The sequence below is a fragment of the Hirsutella rhossiliensis genome (assembly GCF_020360975.1).
Source record: "Hirsutella rhossiliensis strain HR02 chromosome Unknown scaffold00003, whole genome shotgun sequence".
Lineage (NCBI taxonomy): Eukaryota > Fungi > Ascomycota > Sordariomycetes > Hypocreales > Ophiocordycipitaceae > Hirsutella > Hirsutella rhossiliensis.
In genome coordinates this window covers 3,575,037-3,597,942 of record NW_025408669.1, presented here as the reverse complement: position 1 = coordinate 3,597,942, position 22,906 = coordinate 3,575,037, and the positions used below count along the sequence as shown (strand labels likewise).

At 57.2% G+C, this 22,906-nt stretch overlaps 5 protein-coding genes across 5 annotated transcripts; 3 read left to right on the top strand and 2 right to left on the bottom strand.

The window, feature by feature from the left end:
- Positions 1-50: 50 nt before the first annotated feature.
- Positions 51-1,852, bottom strand: HRG_03493 (organic solute transporter ostalpha domain-containing protein; the record flags this gene model as incomplete). The annotated part of the gene is made up of 3 exons (XM_044861964.1): positions 51-473; positions 530-1,697; positions 1,761-1,852. The coding sequence occupies 3 exons, from the start codon at positions 1,850-1,852 to the stop codon at positions 51-53; spliced, it is 1,683 nt and encodes a 560-aa protein (XP_044722990.1).
- A 703-nt stretch (positions 1,853-2,555) lies between these two features.
- Positions 2,556-12,236, top strand: HRG_03492 (uncharacterized protein; the record flags this gene model as incomplete). Its single annotated transcript, XM_044861963.1, has 3 exons — positions 2,556-2,614; positions 2,669-6,147; positions 6,382-12,236. The coding sequence occupies 3 exons, from the start codon at positions 2,556-2,558 to the stop codon at positions 12,234-12,236; spliced, it is 9,393 nt and encodes a 3,130-aa protein (XP_044722989.1).
- Positions 12,237-13,409: 1,173 nt separating this feature from the next.
- HRG_03491 (elongation factor tu GTP binding domain-containing protein) lies at positions 13,410-16,179 on the top strand (the record flags this gene model as incomplete). Its single annotated transcript, XM_044861962.1, has 4 exons — positions 13,410-13,417; positions 13,539-14,271; positions 14,333-16,108; positions 16,162-16,179. The coding sequence occupies 4 exons, from the start codon at positions 13,410-13,412 to the stop codon at positions 16,177-16,179; spliced, it is 2,535 nt and encodes an 844-aa protein (XP_044722988.1).
- Positions 16,180-16,906: 727 nt separating this feature from the next.
- HRG_03490 (PWI domain-containing protein) lies at positions 16,907-19,274 on the top strand (the record flags this gene model as incomplete). Its single annotated transcript, XM_044861961.1, has 5 exons — positions 16,907-16,971; positions 17,029-17,147; positions 17,212-17,769; positions 17,841-18,841; positions 18,948-19,274. The coding sequence occupies 5 exons, from the start codon at positions 16,907-16,909 to the stop codon at positions 19,272-19,274; spliced, it is 2,070 nt and encodes a 689-aa protein (XP_044722987.1).
- Positions 19,275-20,221: 947 nt separating this feature from the next.
- HRG_03489 (methylenetetrahydrofolate reductase domain-containing protein) lies at positions 20,222-22,079 on the bottom strand (the record flags this gene model as incomplete). The annotated part of the gene is made up of 3 exons (XM_044861960.1): positions 20,222-20,310; positions 20,381-20,412; positions 20,476-22,079. The coding sequence occupies 3 exons, from the start codon at positions 22,077-22,079 to the stop codon at positions 20,222-20,224; spliced, it is 1,725 nt and encodes a 574-aa protein (XP_044722986.1).
- Between the last annotated feature and the right edge of the window lie 827 nt (positions 22,080-22,906).

Here is a 22,906-nt window from a genome sequence, read left to right as displayed (position 1 = left end):
GAAAGTCTCGTAACACATGCTGCACAAATCAGCCAAATCTCTCAGACTCATCACCGATCGCCGTCCCAGACATTGCGGAATTCGTCGCTGTCCGGCACATGAATTTGCGGTCCTCGGTCTTCCTGTTGCTGCGCCTCAACATCGACCTGTGGCCTTGCCTCCTCCGTCCTAGGATCGGCGCTTCGGCCTTGCTCTGCGCTCTGAGGCGCCGGTGGACCGCGACCGAGCCCCAGGTCTGACGTGTTGGGCTGAGCGTGCTTGACAATCTTTTTCGTCCTCTTCTTCTTGATGGGAACGACCTGCTGTGGCTCTTCCGTTGAGCGGCTCCTCTCCGAATGTGGTGGCGGGCTGACCGGAAGAGGAGCGGGCGATGGTGAAGCTGTGGGAGCCCAGCCGGGGGACCCTGCCCTCAAGCTAGCTTGCGAGGACCGATATCTTTCGCTCAGCGGTTCACTGGCGGTGATAACGGGATACTCCAAATTGAAAATACGTCAGCATCCAAATAGTGTGTGTGAAGAGGTCAACTCACGTTCCAGTCACCAAACTCTAGCTGCCGCGCAGAGCTGTAGAGACGCTCGTCGTCGTCATCAATCTCGGGTTCCTCAAAAGTGCCGTGTGTGTTGTCGTTTATCAGATCAGGACGGGATGAGCTTGGCTCGCCGTTCGATCCCAACAGCGGGGATGCGGCGTTGATCTCCCCTGGCTTGGGTATCCAATATTTGCCTTTTCCGCCTCTCTCATAACGCATGCCTTCGCGGAGTCTGGCAAGCCTCGACTTGGAGTCTTCATGAGCCATGACCTTGTCCCCCGAATCGAATGCCCTGTAGCCATAAGTATTGCCTTTGAAAGTCTCCCTGGAGTCCTCAATCAGGTCCCTGACGCCAAACGCATCCCTCAGTGCGTAGTTGAGGGGCATTCGTGCAGAGGAGATGTCGTTGTTGGCGAAATCATGCCACGAGAAAGCATACCAGTGGGCCACGGCGAAGATGGGCATTTCGATGCAAATGAGGGCATCCTGGATGGCGGCAGCGAGGTTGTCTCGCGTGTAGCCTTCCACATCATCCGGGATGGCACCCAGCCAGACCAGAATGGACAAGAAGAAACCTTGCCAGTAGGAAGCGAAGATGACGAGTTTGATGCACAAGAACTTGGGGACTGGTCGGAACGGCTGCAGGTCCTTATGCATGCAGACCCAGAAGAGGCCCAGCGAGTACAAGCTGAGAGTCACGCTGATGTTATATAAAATGCCGCTCCACAGGTACCCGGACCCAGGCCCGATGTAGCCCTCCTGATATGTGCCTGTCGCCTTCATGACGATGGCGGCGAGGGCAAGGATGGGCTTGAGCCACGCGTACTGTAGGATGCCGCGCTTGATGGAGAGGAACGTGTGCGGGTCTGAGATGTCGACGTTGCGAAGCACGTAGTTGAGGGGCCAGAGGTGTTGAACGGGAGCCCGCCCATGCGTCATGATGATGAGGGAGCGCTCTCCATGCAGGTAGTTGATGAGCAGCTGGAAGAAGGTGTAGATGGTAAAGGCCTCGTAGATGTCTCGGATCGGGTCAAGAAAGGCGGCCGTGGTCAACGACACCATGCTCGTCCACGAGGCGATGGAGTAGATGGGCACCATGAGCAGGATGCGGATGACATATCTCTGCAGGAGTGGCTTCCGGTAGTTCTTGGCCTGGAGCCATATCGAGCTATAGCAGCATATCCGTCAGCACGCTTGTCAGGCACGAGGAAGTCGACGAGTGTCGACGCACACAACCGAGAGCAGAGTCGCAGCCAGAGAGGCAACGCCAGCTACCACCGTCGTGGCGTAGGTGAACTTCTTGCCTGTTCCCCCGTCAGGCATGGTGGCGACGTCGAGCGGACTGTTGACAGTAAAGAGGGGACGCCTCGCGTTGGAGCGGGTGGTGAGTCTAGATCATGACTGTACGCAAATCATGGTCTTTCCGGTCGCTTCGGGGGACGTTGACTTGCGACGGCGATGCTGGAAGTTCGCGGGCAGATTCGCGATTACGGACAGCGTGCGTGACGACACTCATGCGTCGTGCTAGCTCTCTGTCCCGTGGACACGCGTCTTGCCCTGGTTTCAAGGAAATGCAGGTTATTAGCAGGGATGCCGGGACCGGATTTACATGGGGTCGCTTGGTAATTATGCGCCATGCCTGCAGGGGACAGCGGGTGGGGCGGGAGCCTTCTCAGGGGTGGAACTGCCTGTGCTGTACCGTGCAGTAAACTCCAGCGCGTTTAGTTGATGTGATAGCCCCGAAGTACCTGCTTATTGGCACGTGGGAGACAACGACGCAGCTTCATCGCGTCTCGGCAGAGCCGTTGAGGTTTCGGTTCCTCGACCTACTCACGCTGCCACAGCTCTCCGGGAGACGCACGCTTACAATAGGCAATGCCCCGGAAGACAGCCTCGACGACGTATGGCGGCGCATTTCCCCCCTCGGCCACGCCATCTCGCATGCTTCAACGGCTCTGATGATGCTTCTTCTCAGTCCACGACTTGACTTCCAGGGAGTTGCGCAGGCGCCTCGCCACTCGGCCCAATGTCGACCAGCAACCATGTGATTAACGCGAGGGCTACCGGGCACCTTGCGTTCAACTTGTGAGCCTCCGCGCATTGAGTAGCCGTTCATGTTGAGCTGACCGCTGCGCCCAGCGAGTTTCCCCTCTTCCTCATCATCTGCGCCCTATTGTCCATCTTCTTCCTGCTTTACTTTAATCGAGTCTTTGCATCAGTCGTCTCGTATGGCATCCGAGCATTCACTTGGCACCGCTATCGAGTCTACATCGACGTGAAAGCCTTGCAGATATCCCTCCTCGGTGGGCGCATCTTCTTCACCGGCTTGCGCTACCATGGGTCCAACGAAACCTTCTTGGTGCAACATGGATCCATCACCTGGCGCTACTGGCTTCGTCGAGTTCGAGAAGTGGACATACGCGCGTCGAGCAGCACGGCCGAGGGCGTGGCTGCCCGACATGACAAGAATGCAGCCCTCCCGTGCCGCATCAACGTCAAGCTCGTTGGTCTGGAATGGTTCGTGTACAATCGCAGTCCGGCATACGACACCATTATCGCTGGACTTGCCGACAGTGGCTCCCCTGAAACGGAATTCAGCGGCGTAAAGGACGACAAGGATGACGACGCCGTCGGGTCGCGAAGGGCCAGACGAAACGAGCCCTCTGTGGATACGCCCGTCCCCGGGATAAGAAGTTGCAATCAGGGCGCGACGTCGGAAAAGTCGACAGACTCAAGGCAGAACTCTTCGCTACTCAGCTCCAGCACAGGCGCAGCCAGCACCGATGACGAGAGCCAGCGAGACGGCACGGGCCTCCCGTTCATCCTTCAGCTCTTTCCCATCCATGTCGACTGTCACAAGCCGGCGGTGGTTGTTGGCAACGAGACAACCAAGGCCATCTTGGTTGTCAAGGCAAACTCTGCCTCAACCGACATAGATGCCTCGGCGACGCCAACATGCGACCAATATCGGCAGACCTTCAAAGCACGCCTCGACCATCCAGTGGTAGAAATGAAAGAAAACGAGGACTTCAAGGAGGATCTGACGGCTCGCGCAACTAGACGACAGGAGGATGCTCAGGGTTCGAAGCCACCACTCCCGAGATCCTTCTTCAGAAGAAATCGCCGCAAGATTCTCAGCTCCCTGCGAAATATGGTGCCATACTGGCGACGTTCTGTAGAATCGTTTTCAACCGACTCGAGAACTGCCATGGGAACAGGCACCTCTCAGGTTCCAGGATCGAACCACTGGCAAGGTCTGTCTAGATACTTGGATGATCAATATCAGGACGACAAGGCCCGTTGGTCCTTGGTAGAATACGGGGCAGTTCCAACAATCTTGGATTCACCAGACGTCACACTCACTGTATATTGGGATGTGGTGGGCCGTGTAACAGAGCAGGCCCACTTGAACACTCGCACGGCCTCGTCCGCCAACATCAACGGATGCGAACCGCCGGCGTGGGGAATGAGCCTTTCCGTCAAAGGTGGTACTATGAGCTATGGTCCATGGGCAGACAGGCATCGTGCCAATCTACAGCGCGTCTTCTTCCCGCCACTTGCCAAGAATGCTTCTCCTGCAAGCGCCTTGCCGGCTGGTGCGTGGAGAGTTGCCACCTGCTTCACCTTGTTCGTCGACTTGGAGGACACGGTGACCCTCCGCATTCCAACTAGGGAAGAGTCCAAGAACTGGCGATGGCGCGGCAAGGAACCTCCAATTCGGCACCAAAGCGGGCCTAGCAAGCGAAAGCAGAGGAACCGGGCCAAGAAGAACATCAAAGGAGAGGCATCTCAGCCGCGACCCGCCGGTTGGCTCGAGATCAAAGTGCCGGCCAATGCGACAGTGGCATATTCCATGGACATGCTCGCCAGCCCCTCGGGATTTGAAAATCGCCTGGATATCGACCTACCAAGCACGGAGCTCTGGAGCAGCGTCAACCATGACTTGCTGTGGAAGTCGGGAGCACAACGGATCTCTTGTAATCTAGGCAACCCCCTACCTTGGAACACCCTGCGGCAGTGGCATTTCAGCGTCGACTGCACCGATTTGGAACTGTTTCTTCTTCGCGATCACGTCTTTCTCCTCATCGACCTGGTGGATGATTGGGCTAGTGGACCTCCTCCGGAGTATCTCGTCTTCACTCCCTTCAAGTATCACCTGCACCTGAATCTTCGGAACCCACGGCTCTACATCAATGTCAATGACGAGAACATCATCGACAATGCGACAGCTCTTGATGACAACGCATTTCTGATTCTCTCTAGCCCTCTCCTGAATGTCGAGACCACCATCCCGCTCGACAGCTATCGACCAAGCAAGAATGCAATCCCGTTTGACATTCGCACCGATTCTGTCGACCTGAATTTGCACTTTCCACAGTCGAGCACGCAGGCAGCTTTCTTGCCGTTCAACGAGCTCGGCCACGCGGATGGGCTTGTCGTGAGTGGCAGTTATCAGTACAACTCGACCACGTCACCAGCGAACACAGATACGCTCGTCTTGAAAGTGCACGGCCAATCGCCGTATGCGCACCTCTACGGGTTTGTCGTCAGATATTTTTTGCTGCTCAAGGACAACTATTTCGGCGACCACGTTCACTTCAGAACTCTGGACGAGTATCAGGAGCAGCTGCAGGTCGAGACGAAAAAACAAGGAGCCGAACCTGCACCTCGCCCTCCTAACAGAAAGTCCAACGATCTGGATGTCATCTTGTCCGTCAAGGTTGATGATCCTAGGGTCATGCTGCCGGCCAATCTCTACTCAGCCGACCGATACGTACAATGTGAACTTGCCGACTTGTCAGTCGACCTTCGCTTCACGAACTACTTCATGGATCTTGAGCTTGCCCTGAGCCCCTTGAGCCTATCGATGGGCAATCCGGGAAACGGCATGGAGTCCCCAGGTGTTTCTTTCTCTAGCACGCAGCTGTTCATTGATGGACTGCGAATATTTGGCCATCGCACATTCGGCCTCCCACCCTCGGAGCCAACCTATCTTTGCAACTGGGATCTTGCCGTTGGAGCTGTCAGTGGCGAATGTTCCGCAGATTTTCTCGCCACCTTGATTAGGGCGGGCACGGCTTTCAGCTTCACATTTGATGATGTTGAGAACGCCTTGGTCCCATACTCATCTCTCGTTTTCCATGACATTACCTTCGTCCGCGCAGCTGTGGACTCTGTTCGAGTCTGGGTCCACCTGGATGACGTCGCCTTCCTTTTCTCTACAGACACGATTGAAGTAAAAAGTAATGACTGGGCTCGCTCACATTACTCCAAGCGCGCCGACGTCAGCATTCCCAACGTGCAGTTGTCCTGTGTCAATGCCGAGGCAGCGGCAAGACACAACTCTCGACGCCATCATCCAGTGGAGACACAGGCCTACTTGCGAACGAATATTCACCTGGCGGCCATCGGCCGGAAGTTCCACTTCACCAAAGAACGCAAGATTCAACAGGACTTGGCGCGCCGTGAAGACCAGCGCACTGAGCGAATTCCATTTCTCCTGATCGACGGGCTAGCCAGCGACTTTGTTTCAGAGCCAGTTGATCCTCCTGCGCAGTGCTCACCGACGCCCCCTTTTCCAGTTATAGAGGCCGAAAATGACGGGAACTCGTCTCACAGTACGTCTCATTCTCGTCGTTCCCATCGCCTAAAGCATCGGAGTTCCTTTCTGTCTATCTCAAGCGATAATAGCGTTCGGGATGCACGAGCGCGTGACAAGAATGATACGAGATCGAGGCTAAGGAGGGATATGCTTACTTCGATAATTGGACCGGGCGGGATTCCATTCCCCAACGATCATATTGAGGCTCCGGGCTCAACCGCGGGGCAGCACTCGACATCCCATGCTGCAGCTGAACACCACTACGTGAAAGACGTACATGATCACTCGTCTGTCGCCTTTTCGAGCCAGTATTTCGCACCGCACTTTCCCTCGGATAGTGTTCGTCCCGAGAATCGCGATGCCGTTTTTCCTGACATTCTGGAAGACGACGACGACGACGATATATTCGGCCAAACGATAGCGACCCTGGGTGAGATTGACCCACGCAGCCTGAGCGAGGAGCACGCCTACGCAAGCGTTATTCTCGAGTTTCCCTCTGGTCTCACGGCTTGCATCAAGCCCGAAGCAGTTCGACATGCTGTTTCGCTTCTGGCAGAGCTGCAACCGAGCGAGCCCGAAAGTATACTCGATTCTCTCCAGATAGGCGCCATGGGGGAGATATTCGCCTCCAAGAAGCCAGAGCATCATCACGGGAAGATCCAGGACCTTCTCGTGAGGCTGCCAAAAGCGGACATTCGTTTTCTCAACTCAGCGGCGCCCAACTCCCCGAACGACTCCCACGAGGACCAAGACCAGTATGACCTGCGAATTTCCAAGGCGGTCTTGATTACTCGAACTGTAAAAGAGAGCAGTGTCACCAAGAACGCTAGGACGTCGCTTCATTTTCGCCTGAAATCTGCAGAAATCTCGGCATCGGAGCGCTTGTCGTCGCTTTACAATCCCAAAGCAGCTGTCATGGTGGAAATTGACGATGTGATGGTGTCTTTGGGCGCAAAAGACATCACATTCTTTGACGCTGATATAGGCTCTATCGTTGGGAGCACTGCATCAGGAAAGATTGAATATTTGGCTTCTCTCATACACCGAACGGGAACCCTGGCATCGGATCTCGAAAGTCTCGTCTCCGCGACTACGGCCGGGAACAGTGAGCGGGCCAAGTATTTGACATATCGCCTCCTCAACCAGGGCAGGTCTACCAACGATCCTGCGTTCCTCACTCGACCCTCGGCTGTTTTGAGGTCGGCTCCTCAGCATATGCGGACATGCGATTCATGGAAGCTAGTCATGCGACTTCGTCAAATATGGGCTACTATGAGAACCATCAAAAGCTCCCTGCTGGCGGACGACTGTAAAGATGCATCCTGCTTGGCCCCTCCCGATGCTGCGGGAGTTGTGTTGACCGCCTTCCAACGGTGGCGCAGCTGGGATCTGGAGGATGCTGCTAATTCCGTGCTGCTCGCGAGAGTGTTTGGAGGAAACAAGGCAGTGGATGTAGAAGCTGGAAACGATGCGCCCATCCTTGGTGCGTGCCGACTGGCAGAGTTGCGCTTTGTACTGGATCCGGGCCCGAAACAGAACAATATCGGGCTCCTCGATATCACTTTCAGGGTTGAGCAGAAGCCGGCTGCTTCGAACCATACCCCTTCCGAGGTGCCCGATTTTGATGGCCCGTTGACTGTTTGCAACTTGTGCTGCAGCGACGCGGCCGTACACCTCAATTGGGAGCTTTGCGAATTGGCAGACGATGTTCTTCGACTGTACAATCGAAACCGTGCGAGCAGTCTCGACGAGCCGAAATCGACCAAGCCACACGCCGAACCTGCAAGGGCACGCTCGTCCGCATTTCACGTCGTGCTCGAGCTAGTGAGAGGCTCGATCGACTTGGAGACTGTGAATCTCAGCCTACAAACTCTATCCAGCGGACTCAAGGCCTCCGTCCTAATGCAGAGCACTGGCGAGCAAACAGATTTCGCCAGCGCCCTGGTGAACTGCAATGCGGTCACATCCCGACTGCATAGTCATTCGCAGCTCCTTGGAACTTGCCAGCTTCGCCAACCAAGTATCTTTGCGTCTCACGAGCTGCAAGAGACAGAAGAGGCCTTGTTGCGCTCATTCAAGTCGACGGGCAGCTGCCAGGATCTAACGTTTGCAATCAAACAGGATCCCATTTCTTTGTTAGAAACCACTGACCTCGTCATCAGAGACGAGGTTGCTCAACTATACCGCCTTCAAAGTCTGATACCTGCTTCTACGAATGTTTCAGAGCCAGTCAAGATGGCGGATCGTCTCTCCAAAGTCAAAATCAACGTGGCCTTGTTCCTCGACAGCTACACCATCAACATTCCGCTTTTGCAATCTCTGACCTACAAGATCTCAGGGGTCGTGGCGCGAATTGCATGCGCCGCCAACCGTGGCGAAGAAGTCATACTCGACTTCGATGTCAAGGAGAACTCGCATGGAATGCAGATCGACGTCCGAGACGAGCCTCGCAGCATCTCTCTTCTTCAAATACCTCCCATGAATGGTCGCGTAACAAGCCAGACGAATCAATCCGACCAAGCCTTGACCATTCTGTCCTCGATCGAAGTCATCAGGCTTGATGCCTCTGCCATTTATAGTATACTCGCGGCTCTAAACCGACCACAAATCTCTAGCGCGATCCAGGAAATCCAACAACAAACCAAGATCATACGAGGACACATGGCCGACGTCTTCGGAACGACAGAACCGCCCAGTCCAGCATTCACTCATGCCCCGCGTACGGCTTTGACATACAATCTTCATCTAACGCTTGCCGGACTGCGAATATTTACCAAAGCAGTACTGACGTCGAAGACAGAGCCAATGGCCCAGATCCTCTTCTCCCTGGATAAGACGCACCTCCTTGCATGCAACCAACACGATTCGGATGGCCCCCCATTACGATACCCAGATCTGCATGTGAACTTGCGGCAAATGGGACTCGACGTCCGCAGAGGCAGGAAGGATGCTATGAGATCGTGCGGTAGCATGGGAGCCAGCGTCACGGTTTCTGCCAGCTCCAGACGTGGTGACGACAACAAGGAGGATTGGCACTTCAACTTCCGCAGCGACGAACTGGACATCAACCTATCCCCAGAGACCGTCTCGACCGTAATTGACGTGATAGGCTATTCTGGCTCCAAGGTCAAGGATCTGGACACGTCACGGGAGCTCGAGTATCTGCGAAAACTCCGGCAGTCCAAACCGCGAATCACCATCAACGACCAGGAAGAACCAGGAGAAGACGCCGACCTGTTGGGTTCCGTGCTGGCATCTGTGGTTTATCAGTTTGAGCTACGAAACATCCGGATGTGCTGGGACGTCGCCAACGAGTCAGGGGATAAAGATCACAGCAAGGAAGACCTTGTGCTGTCGATTCAACTCATCGAGTTCGGGACCAGGACGAGGAAATCTGCCAGGCTCACAATCGAGAGGCTCTTGCTTCAGACCGTCCCGCCGGGACAAGACAAGAATATGCGGTCTTTGCACTCCGCTCTTCTTCCCGAGGTGATCTTCAATGCCGCCTACGTGTCCACAGCCGAAGCACGTCGCATGGCTTTCCAAGCCACTGGAGAGTCTCTGGACCTACGCCTGACCTCTGCGTTCATTGTGCCTGCTGCAAACCTGGTCGAGTCCATTTCCCTGTCGATGAGGAACGTGCAGGAGGCCTCGGCGCAATGGACAACTGGAACAGCCGCCGCCAAAAAGCCAGACGAAACCACAACTGCCCAACGGCAGCGGAGCTTTTTTGGAAACAAGCGGTTGGAAAGCCTGCTGATTGACGCCGACTTTGCCGGGGCAGTGGTATATGTCTCTGGCAAGGACGGCAATGACGGCTCGCACGCGTCGTCGAAGCACAGCCGTCGACCGTCTCTAGGCGGAAAATACGGCCAGTTCAATGCAGACGATTCTGGGAGCGCGGCAGTGCTTCGCACCCCTGGATTGGCGTGGAAGGCCGAATACCGAGATAATGGCGAGGAAGACCCCTCACTGTATGGCGAGGTCAAGATTGATGCGTCAAGCAACATCCTGTACCCGGCGGTGGTTCCTCTCATCCTCGACATCATGTCGAGTGTCAAGGAGGTCGTCAGCAATAGCAGCCAGGACAAACGAGCCCCGAACAGCGAGCCACCGAAGATGAAGCCAGAGAGGTCCGCGGAAGAGGATAACATCCTCACCGCGGACCCGAGTGCCGTCTTGGGCCGGCTGAAGCTCAATCTTGGCCTGCGCATCTGCAGGCAAGAGTTTTCCTTGAGCTGTCAGCCCGTGGCTCGTGTGGCAGCAACCATGAGTTTTGACAATGTCTATTTCACGGTCAACACAGTAACCTCTCAAGAGCAGGGCAACTTCTTTGCCATCTCTGGAACCCTGACGAAGCCTCAGGCCTCAGTGCAGCACGTTTACTCGAGGGACTCGACAGCAAGTTTCGGGGTTGACACAGTGACACTTTCCTTCATGAACAGCAAACACGTTAGCGGCACCAGCGGCGTGTCCGCCATCCTGAAGGTGAGTCCAATGAACATATCGGTCAATGCGAAACAAGTGCAAGACTTCTTGCTGTTCAGAGAGATATGGTACCCCGAAGACCTGCGCCACGCATCGTCGGCCCCGGTTGCGAAGCTCGAGACGGAGACTTCGCAGGGCCATCTGGTCCAGCGCTATCAGCAAGTGGCTGCTACGACGGCGTTTCCTTGGACGGCCACGATATCCATTGCCGCCCTCGACGTCCAGGTTGACCTTGGGCAAGCCATAGGAAAGTCTGTCTTCCAAATCAACGACTTTTGGGTATCGGCCAAGAAGACGTCGGACTGGGATCAAAACTTGTGCCTCGGGTTCCGACGAATAAGCATCGACTGCACAGGTCGGCTGAGCGGCTTCGTCGCCCTGCAACACTTTAGGTTGCGCACGTCTATCCAGTGGCCCAAGCGAGAACAAGCGCTGAACGAGACTCCGCTCATCCAGGCGTCGTTGGCATTCAATGCCTTGCGCGTCAAAGCGGCTTTTGACTATCAGGCCTTTTTGGTCGCCGATGTGACGTCTCTGGAATTCTTGATGTACAACGTCCGGGAGAGGCGCGAGGGTAGCGGAGACCGGCTGGTAGCCATCTTTGACGGAGACGCGGTGCAAGTCTTCGGAACGACAGCATCCGCAGCTCAGGCCGTGGCGCTGTACCAGGCCATGCAGAAGCTCATCCAGGAGAGGAAGGAGAATTTCGAATTATCTCTTCGGGAGATTGAGAAATTCACGAGACGCAAGTCGAATACGCCGCGACACATGCAGCAGCATTCGCCGTCGGCGCCGCGGTTGGCCGAGGACGACACCATGGCCAAATCGCCGATATCTCTGGACACTGACGTTGTGGTGACGCTCAAGACTCTGAACTTGGGGGTCTTTCCCAGCACCTTTTCCGACCATCAGGTGTTCAAGATGGAGGCACTCAACGCGTACGCAAGATTTGCGGCCAGCATGGAACAACGACGGATACACAGCATCCTCCGGATGACGCTCGGTCAGCTCCGGATAGGGCTGGCTGGAGTGAGAAATGCTGAGGCGCCCAAGACGCTGAGCGAGATGACGGTAGAGGATGTGGTCCAGCGGTCGACGGGATCGCGAGGAGGCACAATCCTGAAGGTGCCGCGAGTGGAGGCGGTGATGGAGACGTGGCAGAGCCCCAAGAGCAACCATATCGACTTTGTTTTCAAGAGCGCTTTCGAGGGCAAGGTGGAGGTGGGATGGAACTACTCTCGCATCAGCTACATCCGCGGCATGTGGGCGAGCCATTCGAAGTCGCTGGAGCAGACATGGGGTCGACAGCTCCCGATGACAGCAGTCAAAATTACCGGGGTGCCGCAGACGGAAGCGGAACGGAAGGAGGGCGAGCAGCAGAAGATCAGGGCCGAGGTCAACGTGCCTCAGTCAAAGTACGAGTACGTGGCACTCGAACCTCCGGTCATCGAGACACCACAACTCCGGGACATGGGAGAGGCGACGCCGCCGCTGGAGTGGATCGGGCTGCACAGGGACAAGATGCCCAACTTGACTCATCAGATTGTCATTGTGTCGCTGCTGGAGCTGGCAGGAGAGGTGGAGGACGCCTACTCTCGGATCCTGGGGTCTTCGTGAGAGGATGAGCGATGGATGGACTCCCATGGGGGTTTAGGGGCGAGAGGATGGCGAGCTGACAGGGCGAGTAAAAGAGGTCAACATGCATGCATGACCTGGATGGTAGAATAATGAACAGTCTTGTGCAGTAGGTAGCTAACCAGAGATGGCGCATCTCTCTTCCCAGTTAACCAACACGACTGAGATTGTGGCAGCACGCGCTACAGGGCAAAACTGTATCGTCAGGGTGTACAAAGAACGTACTCTGTGCAAAGCGCCCCGTACGTACATTCCAATAAGTGGGCTGAAACCAATAACTTGAGGGCCAGGCGATGACGGCCAGCCACACAGGGCTCTTGCCCTCTCTAGTCGGTGCACAACTTGCAGTGGGTTGGCTCAATTTGGAGGGGGAGGGGCAAAGGCAGTGAGACATACAGTGCTAAATACATATCAAGACAGTGAGGGGCTCTTTTCCTGGGTGATGATGCCCCGCGCCCTGGGCTGCGCGCAAAAGCCAGGAAAAGATATCCAAATAGCGAGAAAATACTGCCTGCAACAGGAGAGTCATGAGGCCTGGCCAGGGCAGGATTATAGAAATAGAAAGGAATTGAACCAGGTCGGCTAGTCAGGGCTCGGACTTAAACGGACGTTGGTTCTGCTGCTGCCACAGTGGCGAGCGCATCCTCTCTCTGCCCCACCTGCTTGGATTTTTCATGGATTTTCATGGATTTTTTCCCCCTGTTACGTAGTCTCCTCTGCGTACCGGGTATCTTTGCACTGTGTTAGCCACAGAGTGGGGGTATTGCCCACCTGTAAAGGCAGTGAGGAGGAGCATTGACAGCACTACATGCACAGTGAGGGCAGCAGTGCAGCTCTCGTCGCAGAATCTCCCCCTCCACCCACTCCCTCCGTCCTTTCCCTTCCTCTCCTCTCCCCAAAACCTCAACCCACTCCCATCACCCAAGGGACACATCCGAGAGTGACAGTGATTTTCCTCGCTGTCTCTCTTTTCTCCGAGCCGTTCTGGTCTGAGAGGCTGTCTTGCTTTTTCCCAAGGCCACAAAGAGCGCGGGGTCAAATTCTTCAACCCCGCTTTGTCCTCGACTTCGCCAGATTTTTTCTTCCCCTCCGACCCTAAAGAGGACGGAAACACCAAAAAACACATAGCAAGTTCATCACTGCAATACCGCAAAGATGGTCAAGTAAGCTTCAATTTCCCGTCCCAGAGGCTCCCGCCGCCCGCTTCGATGCCAGGTCGCTGCCTCGGCTCAAGCGTACCCCGCCTCGAGGTGCAGCCGGCTGACGTGCCTCTTACCATGGCAGCTTTACTATCGACGAGATCCGGACTTTGATGGACAAGCCGACCAATGTCCGGAACATGTCCGTCATTGCCCACGTCGACCACGGAAAGTCCACTCTGACCGACTCCCTCCTGGCCAAAGCCGGTATCATCTCGACGGCAAAGGCCGGAGATGCCCGAGCGACCGACACTCGTCCCGACGAGCAGGAGCGCGGCATCACCATCAAGTCGACGGCCATCTCCCTCTACGGCCATCTCGATGACCCTGAGGACATCAAAGACATTGTCGGCCAGGTCACTGATGGCCAGGACTTCCTCATCAACCTCATCGACTCCCCCGGTCACGTTGATTTCTCCTCCGAGGTCACTGCTGCCCTGCGTGTCACCGACGGTGCCCTTGTCGTCGTCGACACCGTCGAGGGTGTCTGCGTCCAGACCGAGACGGTCCTGCGACAGGCTCTGGGCGAGCGTATCAAGCCCGTCGTCGTCATCAACAAGGTCGACCGCGCTCTCCTCGAGCTCCAGGTCTCAAAGGAGGACCTGTACCAGTCCTTCTCTCGTACCATCGAGTCCGTTAACGTCAGCATCTCCACCTACTTCGACAAGACCCTCGGCGATGTCCAAGTGTACCCCTACAAGGGCACCGTTGCCTTTGGTTCCGGTCTGCACGGCTGGGCCTTCACCATCCGCCAATTCGCCGCCCGGTACGCCAAGAAGTTCGGTGTCGACAAGAACAAGATGATGGAGCGTCTCTGGGTAAGCCTGTCTCCTCCCCATGCCCATGACCGTTAACCGGCTAATACATCCCGTCCGTCAGGGTGACAACTACTTCAACCCTGCCACCAAGAAGTGGACCAAGAACGGCACCCACGAGGGCAAGCAACTGGAGCGTGCCTTCAACCAGTTCGTCCTGGACCCAATCTTCAAGATCTTCCAGGCCGTCATGAACCACAAGAAGGAAGAGATCGCCACCCTTCTCCAGAAGCTCGAGCTCAAGCTGAACACCGAGGACAAGGAGAAGGAGGGCAAGCAGCTCCTCAAGGCCGTTATGCGAACCTTCTTGCCCGCCGCCGACTCCCTGCTGGAGATGATGATCCTGCACCTGCCCTCGCCTGTCACCGCGCAGAAGTACCGTGTCGAGACCTTGTACGAGGGTCCTCTGGACGATGAGGCCGCCATTAGCATCCGGGACTGCAACCCCAAGGGCCCTCTGATGCTCTACGTCTCCAAGATGGTGCCGACCTCCGACAAGGGTCGCTTCTACGCCTTTGGTCGCGTCTTCTCCGGCACCGTCCGATCCGGCCTCAAGGTCCGTATCCAGGGCCCCAACTACGTCCCCGGCAAGAAGGAGGACCTCTTCATCAAGGCCATCCAGCGAACCGTCCTCATGATGGGCGGTAAGGTCGAGCCCATCGTCGACATGCCCGCTGGCAACATTGTCGGTCTGGTCGGTATCGATCAGTTCCTGCTCAAGTCTGGTACCCTCACCACCAGCGACACTGCCCACAACCTCAAGGTCATGAAGTTCTCCGTCTCGCCCGTCGTCCGGCGCTCCGTCCAGGTCAAGAACGCGCAGGATCTGCCCAAGCTGGTCGAAGGTCTCAAGCGCTTGTCCAAGTCGGATCCTTGCGTCCTGACCTTCACCTCGGAGTCGGGTGAGCACGTCGTCGCCGGTGCCGGTGAACTGCATCTCGAGATTTGCCTCAAGGATCTCGAAGAGGACCATGCTGGCATTCCCCTGACCATCTCGGACCCTGTCGTCCAGTACCGGGAGACGGTCCAGAGCAAGTCAAGCATAACGGCCCTGTCAAAGTCCCCCAACAAGCACAACCGTCTGTACATGGTGGCCGAGCCCATCGACGAGGAGCTGTCGCTTGCCATTGAGGCCGGCAGGGTCAGCGCCCGTGACGATTTCAAGGCTCGTGCCCGTGTTCTGGCCGATGACTTTGGCTGGGACGTCACCGACGCCCGAAAGATCTGGACCTTTGGCCCCGACGGCACTGGCGCCAACTTGCTGATTGACCAGACCAAGGCCGTCCAGTACCTGAACGAAATCAAGGACTCGGTCGTCTCTGGCTTCCAGTGGGCCAGTCGTGAGGGTCCCGTCGCCGAGGAGCCCATGCGCTCCGTCCGCTTCAACATCCTCGACGTCACCCTGCACGCCGATGCCATCCACCGTGGTGGTGGTCAGCTCATCCCTACCGCTCGTCGCGTCCTGTACGCCGCCGCGCTGCTCGCCGAGCCAGCGCTGCTGGAGCCCGTCTACTTGGTGGAGATTCAGGTGCCGGAGCAGGCCATGGGTGGTGTGTACGGTGTCCTGACCCGCAGACGTGGCCACGTCTTCAACGAGGAGCAGCGTCCCGGCACTCCTCTGTTCAACATCAAGGCCTACCTGCCTGTCTTGGAGTCGTTTGGGTTCAACGGCGACCTGCGCCAGGCCACGTCGGGCCAGGCTTTCCCCCAGTCTGTGTTTGACCACTGGCAGGTCCTGCCCGGTGGCTCGCCCCTCGACAACACCAGCAAGACGGGCCAGATTGTCACGGAGATGCGTAAGCGCAAGGGTATCAAGGTTGATGTTCCGGGCGTGGAGAACGTAAGTAAATTCAAATGGCACTCAGAGGCGGGCGCATCACTAACAGATCGCAGTACTACGACAAGCTGTAAACGGCTTCTCTCTGTGCCGATAGACTCAAATTTCGTGCCAAGATGGGCACCTCCTGTCGACTGCCTGCCTGCCAAGATGTCGAGGCGCTTGCCGGGGCCACTGAGGCAGTTCCGCTGGGCATTGACAGGCGTCGGTTAAGCGACGAGCCGGCCGGCAACAAGCGAATGCCGAGTTGGGACTAATACCAAGGGAAGCTGTGTGTAGCTGTTTGTCTCTTTGTAGTTATGTCGTCTCGCAAGAATCGGAACACGTAAGATGCAGGCTGAAGTGCTGGGTGCGCCGCGTGATTGTTGCCAGGGGAGCATTCGTAGTCGTGAAGGTGATGATTTGGCTTGCTGCTCGAGACACCGGAACTACCTACGGATATTACATCAGTCGGTACATGGGAGTGGCGCAGTTCACGCGTACCTAGGTAGGTACCTAGGTTAAGGTAAGTATTGCAAGTCGGGTAGCTACATGTAATTACCTATCACAGTGGATTAGCGGAAGCGACCCCACCCACCCTCTGTTGAACGGACCCGCGTGTTCCCCAACTTCTCAAGGTCGTCGGTCGCGAAACCGAAAAAAAAGTGTGACCCGTTACATCAACACAGCCTTATCCCACCAACAAAACCAGCCATTGCGTCGCATCCGCCTGGCTCGGTCTGCTGGCGATCGACCAATAGCCCGCGGTGGCGCCACGACCAGAGACACTTTTGCTCCCGGAGAAGCTCGCGCTGCTTCATCATGCTGTTCCCGGAAGGAGACGCGCCGCCGCTCAAGGCGTGGATTGTCAAGAGAATTGAAAACACGTCAGTGGCCCCAGAATCGACTGCTCTCGACCTCGCTCACTGACATGCCGTCTGCAGCTCCGACGCCGACTCTGACGTTCTTGCCGAGTATGTGATTGCGCTGCTGAAGCATGATGGCGACCAGCCGGCTATTCGGAAGCTCTGCGAGCAGGAGATTCCCGACTTCTTGACCGAAGGTATGCTCGGCCTTCTAGACGCCCCATTTAAAGCCTTCTAACTTTCGCCTCGTTCTCGCTGCAGACCCCAAGGCCTTCCTGGACGATGTCTTTGAAGCCATCAAACACCGATCCTATATACCCGGAGGGGCGCCACCCGAGGAGCCGTCTCCCGAGCCCGATTCCCAATCAGCTCAAGCACATGCTGGCTCGAGGAAGAGGGCGTTTGGCGACGAAGCCGACTCCCTAGACGACGGGCAACGGGATCAATCCTATGGCGATCACCGATCCGTTAAGCAACCTCGGCGCGGCGCTCGACGAGGGCCCGAAGACAACCGAGGCAGCAAACAGGGAGGCTTCGGCTCCATGAATCTGCCTGCTCCGCCGGCAGGGATGCCGCAGTTTGACGTCAACAACCCCATGGAGGCCTTCATGCAGATGCAAGCAATGGGCATGCCCTTTGCTGGCCTGCAAGGTTATCCTCAGTTGAACTTTGGTGGCAGACCCCAAAGACACCAGCCCAAGCGCAAAGGCCGATGTCGCGACTTCGACACCAAAGGCTTCTGTTCTCGAGGAAGTACCTGCATATATGATCACGGCAACGAGTCCATTTACGTTCCTCCCTCTGCGTCCAACGGCGAAGGTGAGATGCCGCCCTTTCTTCACTCCATGTCTGTCCCGAACTCTGCTGAACCTGGCTGACGTTTGCCTCAGAGTACGATCCGAATGACGCGGTAATGCAAATGCCAACGATGCCTCACCAAGGAAACCCACTGCTCTACGCCTCCGATGGACCCCGTGGGCGAGGAGGTCGTAAATCCCGCGGAAACGTTCACCGCGGTGGCCGGAGAGGCGGCGGTCGTGCTCTGTTTTCAGCAGATGGACCCGTCCACGACCGCACCAAGAGCACGATCGTGGTTGAAAACATACCGGAGGAGTGCTTCAGCGAAGACCAAGTGTGCGGCTTCTTCTCGCAGTTTGGCAACATTGTCGAAGTATCGATGCAACCGTATAAGCACCTGGCTGTCGTCAAGTACGACAAGTGGGCTGCCGCGAATGATGCTTACCGCTCACCTAAGGTCATCTTCGACAACCGCTTCGTCAAGGTCTTTTGGTACAAGGAGGAGACGGACAACACTCTCAACGACGTAACTAACAATCTCCAATTCAATGCGGATGCAGGCCCTGCCGTAAGAGGCCCGGAGCCAGAGGTCGACTTGGAAGATTTGAACAGAAGACAAGAAGAGGCACAGCGGCAGCACCGAGAAAGGCAGGCCAAGCGGGAAGAGCTCGAACGGCAACGCCAAGAACTGGAAAAGAAACAGCAAGACCTGCTGGCAAAGCACCAGGCAGAAACAGAGCAGCTGCGAGCAAGGCTTACGGAGAAGAACGGTAGCGACGCGGGCTCCGGCACCTCTGCCACGGAGCTGCTGCGCGCACAACTGGCTGCGCTGGAGCAAGAGGCCAAGATCCTCGGGCTCGATCCGAGCGCGGCGGAGGATGGTGGTGCGCCAGGCTTCCGGGGAGGTTACAGGGGGAGGGGTGCGCACCGTGGCAGAGGTGCTCCCCGAGGCCGCGGTATTCATCGAGGCCAGGGGGCGAGGCACGCTGCGTACGCCCAGTATTCCATTGATAACCGGCCGCGGAAACTCGCCGTCCACGGGGTGGACTTTACGCCTCCGGACAAGGACGAGGTGCTGCGCCATTTCCTTTTGGTGAGTGACTCGCAATATCTTCCTGGCACTCTAGGAACACCCCCTTCCCCCCCTTTCCCTTTCGTCTCCAGGCGATTCGAAGAAGCACACGCTAACAAGGACGCAGAACCTGGGCGAGTTCGAGTCGGTCGAAACCACGCCATCGGTCACGCACGTCTCTTTCCAGGACCGCAAGACGGCCGAGAAGTTCTACTACAGCCTGCACGGCAAGGAGCTGCCAGGCGTCGAGGGCAGGCTGGACCTAGCGTGGGTCAACGCGGGGGCGGCGGCGGCAGCTGCAAAGAAGCCGGTCGACGGCTCCACGCCGGCCCTGTCAGACGACGACGAAGGCCCGTCCAAGGACGAAACGGCGCCGACAGAGATGCAGCAGCGCCAGGTGGACATGGACTACGAGGTTGGCGACGACGATGCCTGGGACGACGGCGTTCGGTGATGTGCCACCTCTCTTCTGTGTACCCGATGGGGGGCTTGGAGTGGTGAGGCGGTGGTGGGGGCGGTTCTGACATCTGCTGTGATTATATGCCGATGCCAAAAAGTACCGGTGGGCAGCGGGACCGGGGGCTTCAACAGAGAGTGGGCAACAGCGGCTTGTACGCTTAGAGTCATCATATATAAAGGGCAGAGAGGCAAGGCATGTGCTTCGATGGATAAGAATCCACACAGGCAGAAGAGAAGCAGAAGCGGCTTATATAGTGCAAGGCGGCCAGGTGATGGATGCAGACCCAGGGCGCAAACGGATACCGCGCACAAGGGCAGTTCTTCTCGATACTCCTGTGTCTCCAGCTGCAGCGAGGCGTCCAAGCAGTCCAACTCCTCCAAAGCTGTGCCTTGAGCACTTTCGACCATGCTCCCACTTGGCCACCTACCACTGCAGTCTCCTCCTCCTTTCCCCCATCCTCACCCCTTGTTTTTTTTTTCTTTTCAACTTCTTATTTGCACTCTAACCCAGTTCCCCCTTCTCGCTTTCCTCTCTAATAAATGCGGCTCTTCGCAGGCGGGGTATCGTTGAGATATGTCATGCATGAAAAAATAACATTACAGAGGGGCGGGCCTCGGCCGGTGGCCTCGCGTGCCCTCGTACAGTCGTGGCGCGTTCAAAAGCATACCCGGTCGTGGCGGGTTCGTCTTCCATTGTCGCAGTGTGTGCAGCGTTTTGTTGAAAATGGCACGCCTTGCTCCCGCCTGTCCGCCCAGTCACTGCGCTAAAACGCCGTCCAAAGCACGCTCGTGGCGACAGACAAAAAAGGATGGTAGAGAAAAGTGTAATCGGAACAAGGAAAGCCTGGGTAGCGAAGAGCTTCATCTCTGGAAGCCGCCGCCGCATTACTCGCCTTGGACCACATTGTCGCTCCGAGCACAGCTACCCAGGCGCCTTGGGCCTCATGCAGTCTGCGCAACGTCAAGATCTTTGACCTCAACGTCCTCTAGTAGCTCGAAAATGGCGGCGTTGTCGTGAAAGTCGTTGTTCACTGTCCTCGTGTCAGCCATTCATCTGCAAGGCGCTACGGCGCGCACACCGCGGCCGGCAAATCGACATACCAATGTTGACGAGATACCACTCGCTCATGATCCTGTCGAGCAATGCCCTGGTGGGTGTGTTGGAGTCGAAACAATGGGCCCAGTCGGTCCCCAGCCGAAAGGCCTCGTCCCTCCAGGCGAGGAAACTGACACTCTCCACGATGGTGGGCTGCACGATTTCTTTGCCCGGGAAGACGCCCCAAGTCACTGCGTTGGGGCCGTCCGAGGGAGCATTCGTCTTGAGGTCGCCGTCCTTGGTGATGGCATAGTATGTAAGAGATGGCCGGTCGTCGATTCGATTGATGATGGCGCTGACAGTCTCCGGGGGGACCAGCAGCTCGAGATAGGCCTTCTGGTAGACATAGCCGTTGGACGGGCCCCAGCCGTGGACCGAGTGCGAGGACTTGACGCCGTCGACGGCCGGCTGCGAGTTGATGGTCAAGAGCCCACGCTTGTTGAGAGCGACGAGATTCTGCTTGATGATGTCGGCCTCGCCCGTGAGAGGTGACTCACTCCACGGGAGTGAGTCGATTTCCTGGTCCAGGTAGCGGACAAAGGTGTTGGCAAGGTCTCGGATGGTCGAGGGCTCGCCCCATTTCTTGCGGTTGGCCTCATTGGTGCCCGTCAAGCCGATGCCGTAGGCGTCGAGCTCGCCAAAGGCGGGAGACCGCGAGTCTCCCCAGCGGCCGTTGGGAAACTCATCCCAGTCCTGCGTTCGGAGGACGTAGGACTTGTTGCGGTTACGCCAGAAGATGGGACGGACGTCTTCGTCGCGCCGGCCGAGACCCTTGGACTGCTTCCACGGGAGGGCGTGGTGCAGGGGCCTCTCGGGACACGGGGCCCAGCTCAGCTCCTCGAGGACCATGCGCGTGGCCTGGGCAAGGTTCATGGTGTAAAAGTGCAGGTGGGAGATGCCGTTGGCCAGCAGTTTGCGACACATGTTGGCGACGAGCGTCTTTCCAATTTCGCGGACGGCGACGTCGTCGTTCTTGACGGGCTCGAGGGCGTCCAACCAGTGCTTGGGGACCTTGCACTGCATATGGTTGGCTCTGCGGAGGAAGCTGGCGTAGGTGGCAATGGGCATGATGCCAGGGAGGATGGGAGCGGTGATGCCTCGGTCGCGGACCTTGCCGACCCAGCCGACAAAGTTGTCAGCGTCGTAGAACATCTGGGTGACGATGAAGGAGGCGCCCATGTCGATCTTCTCCTTGAGGTGGTCGAGCAGCTCGTCCTCGTTCTTGTTGTCGTCGCAGCCCTCGGGATAGCCGGCGACGCCAATGTCGAAGTGGTTGCCGTAAGCTTCTCGAATGTGCTTGACCAAGTCGCGAGCATACTGGAAGCCGTCGTCGGTGGCGGTCCACTTGTCCTGGTCTCGGGGCGGGTCGCCACGCAGGGCGAGGATGTTTGTGCAGCCAGCCTTGTAGGCTTTCTTGAGGGCATCGTTTACTTTGTCGCGGCCCATGTCGGTGCAGGTGAGGTGCATGCAGGTCTCAAGGCCATAGACAGACTGAGCCTGGAGGACCATTTCGCAGGTGAGCTCGGCGATGCGTCCGCCAGCGCCCCAGGTGATGTCGATGAACTTGGGGCCGAAGTTGTACATGCGGTCCATTCGGTCGTAGAGGTTTTGGACACCCTGGGCCGTCTTGGGAGGGAAGTACTCGAAGGAGAAGGAGGGCTGGTGGCCCTTCTCGGCCTCGGCGAGCATGTCCTTGATGTGCATGCTGGGCGAAGGATACGGTCAGAGAGGCAGCGTCGGGATTGCAGTAGACGGCGACGGCAGACGGGGCCTCGTCATGAGATGAGGCAGAAGGGCGAGCGGGCGGAGATGTCGTCGGCTCGATCAAGAGGATGACAGAATTGAACGTATGACTGTGGGCTGCGACTCAGACAAAGACGTTAGTGAGAGACAGGAAACCGGCCGAAGTGATTCAGAGTTTCCAGGCCGGCAGGAAAAGATGTGACGGAGCTTACGGAGTGGATTGAGGCGGTCGGTGACCGGTGTTCGGCGAGTTTTGCAGGGCGATAGCACGAGAGAGGTCGGGCAAGCCAGCCAAATCCTGACGAGGAGAGCTCGGGCCAAGGAGACGACGGATTGAGGAGGGAGGCGACGTGGCGAGAGAAGACGAGACACTGTTGAGAGAAGAGAAGAGGATGAGGAGGGGGAGAGGGGAAAAAAGGGAGGGGATCACTGTCGACAATTTGTTCCCGAAAGCTACCAACAGGCAAGGCACGGAACATGTGGGAAGCAGGACGGAGCAAGCGTCCAATCACTGTATGCACTGAAACCCTCGGCGCAGCGAGAACCGTCCGGGGGGGAGGCAGGGGGTGGGGAGGGAGAGGGAGGGACCCGGGGGGGGAAAGGCGCGGACGGCATCTGGAGTGAGGGAGCACGGCTGCGTGATAGGGCGGCTGAGGGCCGGAGGGGCCTCGACAGGTCTGCCGGGCTCTCGGTGCCGCCATGCAATCCAAGTCTCGGAGGGGTACCCGGCCCAGGCAAGTGGGGTCCTCGACAGCTTCAACGGGGCTTCAGTACTTGTGCTATACGTG